At 38.4% G+C, this 12006-nt stretch overlaps 1 protein-coding gene across 1 annotated transcript in view; it reads left to right on the forward strand.

Annotated features, from left to right (window-relative positions):
• Positions 1-1768: 1768 nt before the first annotated feature.
• Positions 1769-12006, forward strand: part of LOC138043054 (exportin-7-like) — a 47888-nt gene continuing 37650 nt past the window's right edge. Inside the window, exons 1-9 of the mRNA XM_068889164.1 lie at positions 1769-1871; positions 1969-2115; positions 3121-3211; positions 6407-6477; positions 6597-6692; positions 7198-7263; positions 8518-8553; positions 9750-9818; positions 10891-10929. Of these exons, the coding sequence (XP_068745265.1) occupies positions 1860-1871; positions 1969-2115; positions 3121-3211; positions 6407-6477; positions 6597-6692; positions 7198-7263; positions 8518-8553; positions 9750-9818; positions 10891-10929 (627 nt within the window). The 5' untranslated portion in view covers positions 1769-1859. The remainder of the gene's footprint in view (positions 1872-1968; positions 2116-3120; positions 3212-6406; positions 6478-6596; positions 6693-7197; positions 7264-8517; positions 8554-9749; positions 9819-10890; positions 10930-12006) is intronic.

Consider the following 12006-nt stretch of genomic DNA (forward strand, 5'->3'; position numbering starts at 1 on the left):
TCGCACACCTTTAACAATACTGGTAATAACGAGATCGGTCTGTTATTACTAGGTTGATTATGATCTCCCTCCTTTGAAATAGGTGTTACTTCTGCTTGTTTCCATCCTCCAGGGAAAACGCCACTGGCAAGAGAGGCATTGATGACGTAAGTGATCGGCGACAAAATAACTGACAGTCCATCCTTGATTACTCGTGTAGAAATTTTATCAGAGCCCGGTGCTTTGTTTGATGGTAACAATGCGATGACCTGTTCAACTTGCTTACAATTAACGAGATGGAATGAAAATTGTTCAGACAATGGATAACACGCAGGGACAAAGGTTGTTTTCGTAAGATCGTAATTATATTCAGAGGCAAGTGCTTTAATTTTGTCAACAGTGGTTCGACCGACCGAGGTAAAAAAATTATTGAAGGACTGAGTTTGCGACGGATTCCTCGTCCTGATTATACACCAAACAACTTGATGATTTCTGAGGAAGGATAGATCTTATAGTTTTCCACAAGTTGCCCGAAGAATTATTTTGGTTATTTGCAATCTGGTCCCGAACAAACTCTCTTTCAGCAATTCTGATCTCGCGTTTAACCTCTCGTTTGTAATTCCTGAAACCCGCCCAGGCAAGAGGATCGTTACATGTATGGGCCATTTTCTTCCATTTGTCTCTTGTTCTCATTAGCTTGCGTACTTCAGGCGTGATAAATGGGTTGGGACGGTTACGAATTTTGACCTTTTTAACAGGTGCGTGTCGGTCTAAGATTTGCTCAAAAAGCTGGTAAAAGGTATAAAGGCAGTCATCAACATCCTCAAACGTTTCGATTATACGCCAGGGGACCTGTAAGAGGTCACGGGTAAATGCTTGCGGATTGTAGTTCTTATAGCTCCTGGTTAAAATGTGTGTCGGTTTGGGACGACTCTTTTTCAAGTTCAAGATATCAAGATATTACTTCATGATCACTTATAGAGGAGGGAGAAACTTTTGCTTCCTGCACTAAATTAACATTTGAGACCAAGACGACATCAATCAGTGATTCCGTGGACTCTGTAATCCTCGTTGGGTGACTAATAACTTGCGATAAATTGAAAGAAGAGCAAAACCTCACGAGGGCTTGTGCAGGTGGGTCTTGCAAGGCCAATAAATTACAATTAAGATCACCCAAGATGTAAACGGGCAAGTTCGATGACAGTGCTGACAGCACTGTTTGTCGTATTAACTGCTCAATTTTAACTGATCACGGTCTTCTCTGATCCAGTTAGACTGCGAGCAGTCACTTCATAAATTAGTCCAGCGGCCCGCTTTTCTGCAGTCGTGTTTTGTCACGCAAACAAATAAAATGACTGCTTCAGAAAAGCGGGGCGTTCGATTGACTTATGAAGGGACTGCTTGCCTACTGATCCAACGCTGTGCAAGACTTTTCTTCTTCGTTTCTTGAAAAGGTTTAAAAATTGAACTTCACGGCAATTTCATATATATTCTGTAAATTCGTCAGATCTCCAAGTAAACCTGATGAAGGCTGGTATTGACCAGCCGAAATTTCGTGAAAAAATACATTTTCGCGTTGTTTTATCACTTGGGTAGTAGTCTACTTAACTTTCATAAATATTCTCAATCAATTTTGACTGATCACGATCTTCTCTGATCCAACGCTTAGCAAGACTTACCGTCCACGGTTTTTACAAGGTTTTAAAACGTCAACTTCACTACTCCACGATCCTTGGTCCTCAATCTACAATCCTGTCCCCGATCATGATTTTTCCAGTGGACACCACATGTTACGAGCCTGCATACCATGACCTAATCAGCGGTATCTGTTTCCAGGCGCATGCAACGTGCGCCTGGCCACGTCTGGCTCCACAACAAATATGGAGGAACAGGTAAGTTGAGGAAAACTCCTTTATTGGGATCGAACCAGTTCCTCGTGCTATTTTTGATTTCACGCGATGTACATTAACGCTATTTTGTGCTATGCAGGAGATCGCACAGCTCGACCTCCTCTGCAAACAGCTGTATGAGGCAACTGACACTGCAACTCGGAACGCAGCTGAGAGGGCCCTGTCCACTTTCACTAACTCCCCCGACTGCCTAACGAAATGTCAGTATCTTCTTGAACGAGGAAATGTGAGTTTTGCCAAAATTCTGTAAGAAGCCTCTGATGTTGTGGTATAGTAAATGATGTCATTATTCGTTCCGATCTTGCAAACTGTACGACGACGTGCTTGTCGTTACACTCTCATATGCCACCACTGGCAAGGTTACAAAGCTTTTAGCTTTTTCCAAAGAACGCTCATTATAAATTAATGCAGGGAAACATTACTCTTTATTTACAAACAGAAATAATTAAATGAAAGGTCTAAACGTGGAATTATAAATTTGACAGTTCCAGACAAAGCGTACTTAGGTTATCAGAGGCCACCCTGTAGATTCTTGGGCCTGTGTTACTGGTGGGGCTCCCAGAGCAAACTCTGCAGCAGGCCAATCCTTGACTCTGAAACGGTGGCCATTTCTCCTTGTTTCCACTGTACAAAATAAGATTGACAAGATACAGTAAGGTGGACTACATTACTCTAAAGTTTGAGGTTGATTGGCAATGCAGAATTCTAATCTGTGACTATTTTACTTTAGTATAAATACACAGGTGATTATACAAAATCGCGCGCTCTCATTGGCTCGCTATCTCGGATCAGCCGATAATCACCTCAACGGACAAAATGGCTGCCAGTAATCGTTTTGCCTCTGTAAGTGAAGATGATTTCGGGTTGAAATGTTTTTTTTTTTTCTCTTTTTTGAAACAATCACCTGTGTATTTATAGTAAAACAATTATTCGCCTCAGGCTCAGTGACTATAGGTGAATATTCACCGATAATCACTTCGCCTTCGGCGAATAATTGTTAAGTATTGCTGGTTTTCACTCATGTGATCAACAGCCATGTTTTTCAACGAAAACAAAAGGAAGTGTTTGCATAATAATAGAGTTAAATTCCTGGAGGATTTGGTCGGGGCACCAACATGGCTGCCTTTTCTTTGTTTACGAGCACCAACATGGCGGTCGTGATGTCATGTGAAAACCGAGAATAAAGTCACATTGTTGTAATTTATTTTGTGTTGTTACTTTGATTTTCCAGTCTTCCTATTCTCAGCTGATAGCAGCATCCTCCTTGACTAGACTAATTAGTAAGAATACAACTCTTCCTGTAGAACAGAGACTTGATATGCGTAAGTATTTGAGATTACTTGTAAATGTAGCAATTTGAATTACCTTTTTTTGGTGTATTCCTTCCACTTCCCATGGACAATCAAATCTAGATCCAACCTTTCTTCTTTAAGTTAAAATTAGTGGTACTGTAGAAATATACCTTTGTGTTGTTTTCAAGGAAACCCCAAACAGTAACAGAATGGGGAGCTTCAGTGACTGGATAAAAAGATGTCTACATTTTTCACAAGAGATCAACAAAGAGAAAAAAAATTGTTGATGAATGTTGTTCTTACCCAGTCAGGCTTGCATTGTGGCTATCATGTGCTGAGTTTCAGTTGATCTCTACCTGACTTGAGGGCCTTTCATTGGGTACCCTGGTTTTCCTCTCTCATCCAAATCAACCTGCAGCTAATTTCAACTAGCTGTGGTCCTGTGCTCTGGGATTATCCATTGACCTTGTAGTGGTTGCCTGAGGAACATTCTATGTTTGTTGCACATTAAATTCAGTGTGTAAACTTCACGAAAAGGTGCTCAACCAGGTTATACATTGTATGTACCTTTTCAAGTCAAAGGATGGTGAAGTGATTATTGGGGCATACTTGTCTTTAACATTCTTGGAAACTAAGGCCCAAAACAAAACACGCAACAGGGATCCACATTCGCAGTCGTCCAGTCAAGTATAAAAACCCGTCCAGACAAGTATAAGAACTCCAAAGTGATGTTTTAATATCCAGTGATGTATCCAGAGTGTGTCATTACGTCCTGGGATGCACTTGTTTTTCTTTTGGATGCATAGAATATGGAACAAAGGGTCCAATTGGAGGCAGAAAAAAAGGAAATTGAACATTCCCATTTCTCAAAACGGATAAATGGTCAACTTCCTTACAGGGTGTTTATGTAAATTTCAAGGTACAGTGTATGTTGTCATTTTCAGGTTTTTGTAGTCGAATGATTTCATTTTGTGAACAATTATGTCCAGCTTGAGGAGTTAAATTTTGAATTCCTACATGTTGCGTGACATGATCTGAGCAGTTTTTTAGGCGAGACAAACGAGTTTGTTGCATGATTTCCAAGTGAATTTCAAGGATTGGTTTGCTTATCAGAGAACAGAGAATCCAACGGCAAAGTACAACTGTATGTTAAATTTTTGTTTTGTGCGACCCTGCTGATATTAATTACGGGCGCATGTGTCATCGTCTCGGTTCTTGTTTTGCACGTAACTTGTCTGTTTTGCAAATTCTGCAACTTTTTCGGAGTTAGTGTTAAAAATAAAGTGTTGAACATGAAACTTGAATGTATTCAGTCACTTGATTATTAACATTGGCTATGGCGAAGTCACAGCCACACAGGCCGATGATGAACTGTGTATCGATCGCCTATATTTGTTTACTCTTTTGTTCTAAATTACACCTGAAGTGTTGTTAAAATAAATGATTCTCTTTTTTTTTTTTACGGAAAACTGAGATTCAGATCTGTTTTTTTTTTTTAAACATCCGTTTTAAACATCGCACGTGCCGAATCTAATGCAAATGAGAAAAATCTATAGCCTTCATTTGCATTAGATTCAGCACATGTGAAATGCAATGTTTGAACCGGGCCTTTAACGGTTCCTACAGCGTATGGATTCCTCGCGTTTTCAGATGTGGTCGATGGAGCTTTGACAGCCCATACATTTTGATCAATGAATCAACAGGCATAACAGTTTCAAAGAAATTGATCATTTTATTTTAAGTACATATCTGGGGAGGGGGGGATAAGACTATTTTTGTGCAATTTAGAAATCTGAAAGGGTACTGCAGCAGAAATTAAGAGACAATAGATCAAATATTAATTCTTGAATATTACTTAGCTGGACCCCCAAAATTTTGCAATGGACCCCCAATTTTCAAAAAGGGGTCCAGAGGACCCCCAAATTTGAAAACCTGGATACAGGTACATCTCTGAATCTCATCCATTCATGAATGCCATTAAATGTTATAATATAGAATGTACTTTGTGACCGCTTTTCGTTCAATGCAAATTTCCAGAAAATAAGGAATAAACATGCAACTTTTCTCAGCAATGAAATATCAAGTTTGGGCACCATCTTTGACCACGCAGTGTTTTCCATGAAACAATTGCGGGCTCAATTTTCATGTATCTCACCGCTGCCTTCTTTGTTAGCAAGTCGTTTGGCAAAGAGCAAATGGCTACTTTTGGTCTCAGCTGATAATGTGGCGTTGTTAACAAGGTGTTTCTCCACCTGTGGCAAAAAAGAAAACAAGTGTGGCAGAACCTGCTGCTTATGAACAGGAAAACACAAAATCTTGATAGCATATAAATGAAAGACACTAGACAGGAGCGTAACTTTGTAAGCTACATTCAAGTACAGTTTTCCTTGGCAGATATGGACCACTGTAAAGTGGGTTCCCATGATGCAAATAACATAATACATGTACTCCAGCGTCAAAATTTGTAATTTCTCTCAAGAGTGTAAAATAAAACACACATGCTCAAGTTACAAGGAATTTTATCAACCATTTTTTATACTGTGGTCTTCTGCATTTTTGCTTGGGCAAGAATATCATAAGACGTACTTCCCCGGCTGACGACTGAATATGGATCCCTGCACTATATTCTTATCACATTTGATGCATTTCATAACTTTGCTACTGGGACATGATTTATGGGGCCTTGCTTGAAAGTAGAGTGGATAGGATTTTTTTCCAATGTACAGTACAGCATTTTGGGAGGCGCAGTGGCCTCATGGTTAGTGCACATGACTCAGGATCGCATGGTCTGGGTTCGGGCCCTGGCCGGGGACATTGTGTTGTGTTCTTGAGCAAGACACTACTCTCACGGTGCCTCTCTCCCCCCAGGTGTATAAATGACTACTGGCGAATTTAATGCTGGGGGTAGCCCTGCGTTGGACTAGCATCCCATCCAGGGGAGAGTAGAAATACTCCTAGTCGCTTCATGCTACAGAAACCAGGATAAGATATGGCCTAATGGGCAACTTGGCTCACAAGCAGACTTTTCATTACAGTACTGTATGTCCACAAATGTTTGTTTTAAGTTACAGTGCAGTATGCTCACTGGGCTTGATATCCTGCATAAGCTTGTGTTCTACCCATCTCATGAAAAGCAGTTAGAGGTCACAGTTATCATTTCATTTCATTTTCTATCATTGTTTTTGTTGGTTAACATTATGAATTATTTTGTTGTTGTTATTACAGGAAACTATGTCTTGAACTACCTTGGAACAAGACCAAAACTGGCTTCTTATGTTTCACAGTCACTGATACAGGTAAAAGATTTTAAAACCGACACATCAGACAGTAACTTCCGTTGCATGTACATTGTAACTCAAACTTCATTTCACCACATAGATGAGGCAGTTGAAATGTCTGTGGTCTTTTTGCTTAGTTTCTTGCAAGGTTGACAAAACTTAGTTGGTTTGATGTTCAGAAAAATGAGTTGGTGTTCAGAACCATAGTAGATGACGTTGGAAAGTTTCTTCAGGTATGTTGGCCACTTTGATATTGGTATACCCGTACACAAGTGACAGGGGAAGCTAAGCATACAAGGTGTTTTTGCTCAAGCACCACAGAACATTTTGAGCTCTAGTGGCCTAGAAATGCTTTTCTTGTATTTCCCTTCCTTGAGACTCATATAATAATTACTTAAAATGTTATTTTAATCATTACTACAGTCTTTGACAAAACTCTCAATCAAGGGAAGAATTCTGGTGTAAACATCACTGGACATGCACTCACAAACATTGCAATTACCGGTACCCCCCACCCCCTCACGCCCCCACGCCCGTACCAATGTTGATAATGTGGTGAAAAATACTACTGTGCAAGCCTTTGGCTGTTTCTAAACCAACATTTGATTAGGGGGAGGGGGGAAAGTTTGGTGAAGTTAAGGCTTAATGATTTGAACAAAACACCGTTCAATAAAAATGTAACTCAAAGACAGTGGTGCAGCATAATCCTTGTGAATTATTTCTGTTGTTCATTTTTAGGGCTCTGTAGATCATTGTATTATTGGGGTGCATGTCTTGTCACAACTTGTTTGTGAAATGAATCAGGTAGTAAAATATTGTTTACATATATTTGCACTTTTTTACTTATTATTTTATGTGGCTTACAGTGGGTAATTGTTTCAGGTGGTCTATGGTTCTAAGAGGCAGCTGTATTTCGTCATGTTATGTCAAAGGTGTCTTGGTTACACTGTTGCTATACATGTATTGTTGAATTTTTATCTTGTCTTGTCCCTCAGAAGAACTGATAAAGAAATATATATTAAAAATAACATTGGGCACTTTCGTCAAAAGTAGTGCAGAGAAGTATGTTATTCTTAACCCATTGACTCCCGGGGGTTCCGCATTGACGAGTAAAATCGTCTGGCATTAGATAGAGTAAAATACTAAGTCTGGCCGGTCTAGTCTGGTTTGGGTGTTAAAGGGTTAACCTGACTGTGAGCTAAGTGGAGGACAGTATGATTTGTACAAACATTTCATATTTTGAGTCATTTGTACACATACATGTACGTGACAAAATGGAAGCAACAACTGCATGGCATAGTATCATTATTGTTGGGAGGAGAATGTTCTGGAACAAAAGGGGTGTTGACCATTAGTCTGTCTTGTCAATGATTCATTGTAAAAGGGTAATTTGGTCTGTAAGTTAATCTCATGAAATTAATTAGTTATAGACTTAATCGTTAACTTTATTTGTACATCGTTAATACATAAACAGATGCTTTGTAATAGTAATAATTTTTTTTTCTTTTTTTTCTTTTGTAAATATTTTATTTTCACGCACATGTTTTAACGAGTTTCCTCCTGGTAAATAAAGTATTGTATTGTATTGTATTTATTATACATACAGTAATGTAATACACGTACAGTGTACAGTACATAGGTTTTCGATGAGCCTGATTGTGTTCCTACACTGTACATGTACTTGTTTATGTACATGTAGTCCTTTGGCCAAGTAATGGGGTTTTATATTTTATTTAGTGATATTGCCATACAAGGAAAGTGACAATAAAAATGGAATAAATAAAATTTAATATGAGTAATACAGTGTACAGTGTACACCGAAATTAACATGGAATTATAAAAACATGTTACCGTTTACAAAACATAATTTAACAAAAATGGTTTGGGAATCTCCAGAAACCAGTAGGCTTTTTCAGAGGAGGCATCTTCATAAGATTAGACACTTGTACCAAGAGGAAGGAGAAATTTACGTAGAAATTGTCAATAAGAAGACGCACAATATTATTATGGACCTGTTTTCGTTTATAATTTGGATTTACTTGTTTTGTCATCTTTTAGGCTGATTCAACAAGATCTCTCACAAAACACAGAAAGGTGGGATTTAAATACATTGGAAGAAAATTATTAGACTGAAACAATGTTTGAAATTAAGAAAAAATCCAGGTTGTCCTGGCCTGTTTCAAAAGCTGGGCAAGCAAACCTGTAAATTTGGTTGACCTGATAAATCCTTGGTTGCCCATTAGGAAACAGCCTGATTAAATGCATGCTGTGTTGAGATGCTATCACATGGCGATCAAGATTGAATATCCCATAGTTCTTTGTGTGTTTCTGTGGTTTTTCCTGGAAGTCTGGGTTTAAGTTTTGGCATTTTGAAAATGGCGTCTTTGATCTCTATCACCTACATGTTGTTGATATTATCTCTTGGATTTTTCTATCTGCAATGTTTTGTTAAAGCTACAGCTTTTCAAAACAAGGGAAAATTCTCAGATGTGGCAAATTAATTATTGTTAACTTCACAGTACTTTCGCACATTGACACTAGAAAACCGACTAGTAAGTTGCGCGCTGTTTATGATTAAGTCATTTTATATTTTTGGCTGGGTTGCCCGTTGTTTTTCTCCTTGAGCAAGCAGGCTTTCTATTTTACTAAAAACTGGTTGCCCAGTAAACTTTTGGGTTGTCATGGATGACTAGGCGACTGCTAATTTCAAGCATTGCTTAAAGCCTGATGCAAGTTTTTTCAAACAGTCTAATTTAATTTGTTTGTACTGGTAGGTGTGTTGTCATGAATACCATTTTAACCTTCATTACAATTTGCTTCTGATGTACAATTTACATGCTTTGCCACCTGGTAACACTCATGCCTCCCACCTCTGCAGACCCAGGATCGCATTCTAAGTTTGTACATATCTGGGCTGAGTTTCAGGCAATCTCAGTCTTACTCCGAAGGTTTTCCTGTGGGCACTCTGGTTTTCCTCCCTCACCAAAATCGACTCCCAACCTATTCTGTCTGTCTGTGATGCTGTGCTCTGAGGTCATACATTCGGTCTGACCTCGTTGAGCTGTGCCCCTAGCAATTCAGTCTCAGACTGCGAGATAGGGCGATTAGCAGGTCAGATATTATTATTATTGTTTTTGAGGAAAAGCTTTTTTTAACTTGTTCAAGTTTTGTTGAACATAATAAATAGTATATATTTAATTGTTTTATGGTACTAATCAGTTTTGTTGTAGTACAGTAAGTTATAATTATTCTTGTTTAATTGTTATATTTTTTTGCTCTTTAAATTGTAGATTGCATCCTCTTTCAGAGATTTATCACTTTTCAACATTTTTAATTTGTCCCTAAGTCTTTTACGAGAGGTAAGTTTGGTAGACTTTGAGGGACAAATGTACTACATACATGTGTAAAAAAAGTCGTAATCCAGAGCCTGGTTACATGGGGTGGGCCATCCCAGTTAAGCTGTTAATTTCAAAGGTTGGGAGGGTTTAAACTATTGACCTATCTGTCAAGTTTCCGTTAGTTTTATGATGATGATGAATGATGTAAAGTCACTAACCTTGTGCCTCCATCCCCTAAACCAACCCTTGACTCCACAATAAAAAAGGGAAGACACTTAATTCAAAATTTGACTCACAGTTTTATTGAGACATTTTGTTTTAACGTAATGTACCATAAATATTAAGAGTTGACATTGTGATGTAAAAAAAAGTGCGGGAAATGGCCATTGTTTCTGGGTTTCGCCGCTCCTTGAACGGCTCAGTGACAAAAATGAAAAGCAGTATTTCTTTATACAAGTTTAACAGCCATGTAATGATCACCAAGTGAAGCCATTTTTGTCTACTTACATGTACGATCCACCATCAGGTCAGTTGAGAATTCAAAAAGGTGAACATATATAATGTTGAAGTGGAAAGCGGAAAATATATTTACTCTTATTTTGAATAGTACATTCTTGATTGAAAAATTGTACTCGCCAAACTGGGCGAGTTATCTATGATTTACACTTGCCTGGGCGAGTGGGCGAGCACTAATAATATTCCAACCCTGGAGATGATCTTGTCGAACTTTTGTACTTGCCCGTTAAAATGTGTGGTTTTTGAAGAAATGGTTGGCTTGCCTGCTTGGTGAGACAGAACTACTGAGATCTTGACAAGTTAGGTTAAAAAATTCATAGAAATTTAAACAATGCATGTTAACTCTGTGCAGTGAAAAAAGTCAGTTTACAAATCTTTCTTATGGTGGTTAATAATATTAACTTAAGCTTTCTCAACTCCTTTGATAAAATCAAATATTTGTGTTTCACTTCCCACCAATGCCGCACCACACTTATAGCTTCCTGTGCAGAATAAACATCAGTGGACATGTGAGACCTTCCTTATTGTGAGATAAATCATTACACAACAATACAATGATAATTATTATTTTTTGTAGGCCTATAACAAACAGCTGAACTTGCAAGATGGAAGTCAGGTTTGTTCTTTTGTCATAATGGTGCTGACCTCTGTTCCCCAGGGTTTGGGCCAGACCGCACCATTGCGCTTATCCTGCACTGATATTGAAATTGTTCCTTAAAAAAACGGCCAAGGGGACAATTATTTCCCCTTCAAAATCTGGGGGGAAAACTCAGAAGGAAACACACAAGAAGAAATACAGTTACTGTTACGAGTTCGAATGTTTAGAGGAAAGGTAGCTTGCAAACTAAACTGAACGCAGGGTTGTCGGAACAACAACAAGAGGATTTATTCCAAAATGAACGTAGTTTCCACGAAGTAAAACTCTTAACAACACGTACTCAATAAACTTACACGGCCTCTGCCAACTTGAATAAACACAGCTCCTGTCACACTTGACTAAACGCGGCCAACGCCAACTCTCTTCGCTTGTGAAAAACTAGTTAGAAAAACACTCCGTTTGGACTCGTCTACTTATATACTCTGACAGTAAACTTCTAGAACTTTCTAAATTAGTAATCGATCTAATTATAGAAAGATTACAAAACACACCGATTTAGAAACGCTTACATACAAACCTAAATATAAACAAACTACGAACTCTCGCGAAGCTTCTAGACAGTGACGCTAGTCACGCAATACTATTTTTTGTAACAGTTACCATGGGAGGAATTTTATCACAGGTTTTAACTGTTCAGTCACGTTCTACTGAACATGTACATGTAGGTCTTGTGCTCAACCAAGCGTGACGCATCTGGGAATTAAATTGTCACAGTGAAAACGTATTCGTATGATGGATAGCTTTTTCCCTTTAAATGGAAGCCAGGTTGAATCAGAGAAAACAATACAGAAGACGAACAGTGTATTAACAAGGAAGAAACAGATGAGGGTCAAAGGAAACCAACAAAATCACGATCTTTCTAGAAAACTTGGTTCTGAGATCACACCTGCTTGCGCTATGAAAAGGAGCCAATCTTCTGCTATTTTGTCTGAAATAAAAAAAAAACCAAACCCCTTGTATCTGGAGTACATGTATAAAGCATACCAGTAGTCATTGATTCTTTGATTAAATATGAACAGAAAAAAAGTCTTGACA

This window comes from Montipora capricornis, chromosome 3 (assembly GCF_036669925.1).
Source record: "Montipora capricornis isolate CH-2021 chromosome 3, ASM3666992v2, whole genome shotgun sequence".
Lineage (NCBI taxonomy): Eukaryota > Metazoa > Cnidaria > Anthozoa > Scleractinia > Acroporidae > Montipora > Montipora capricornis.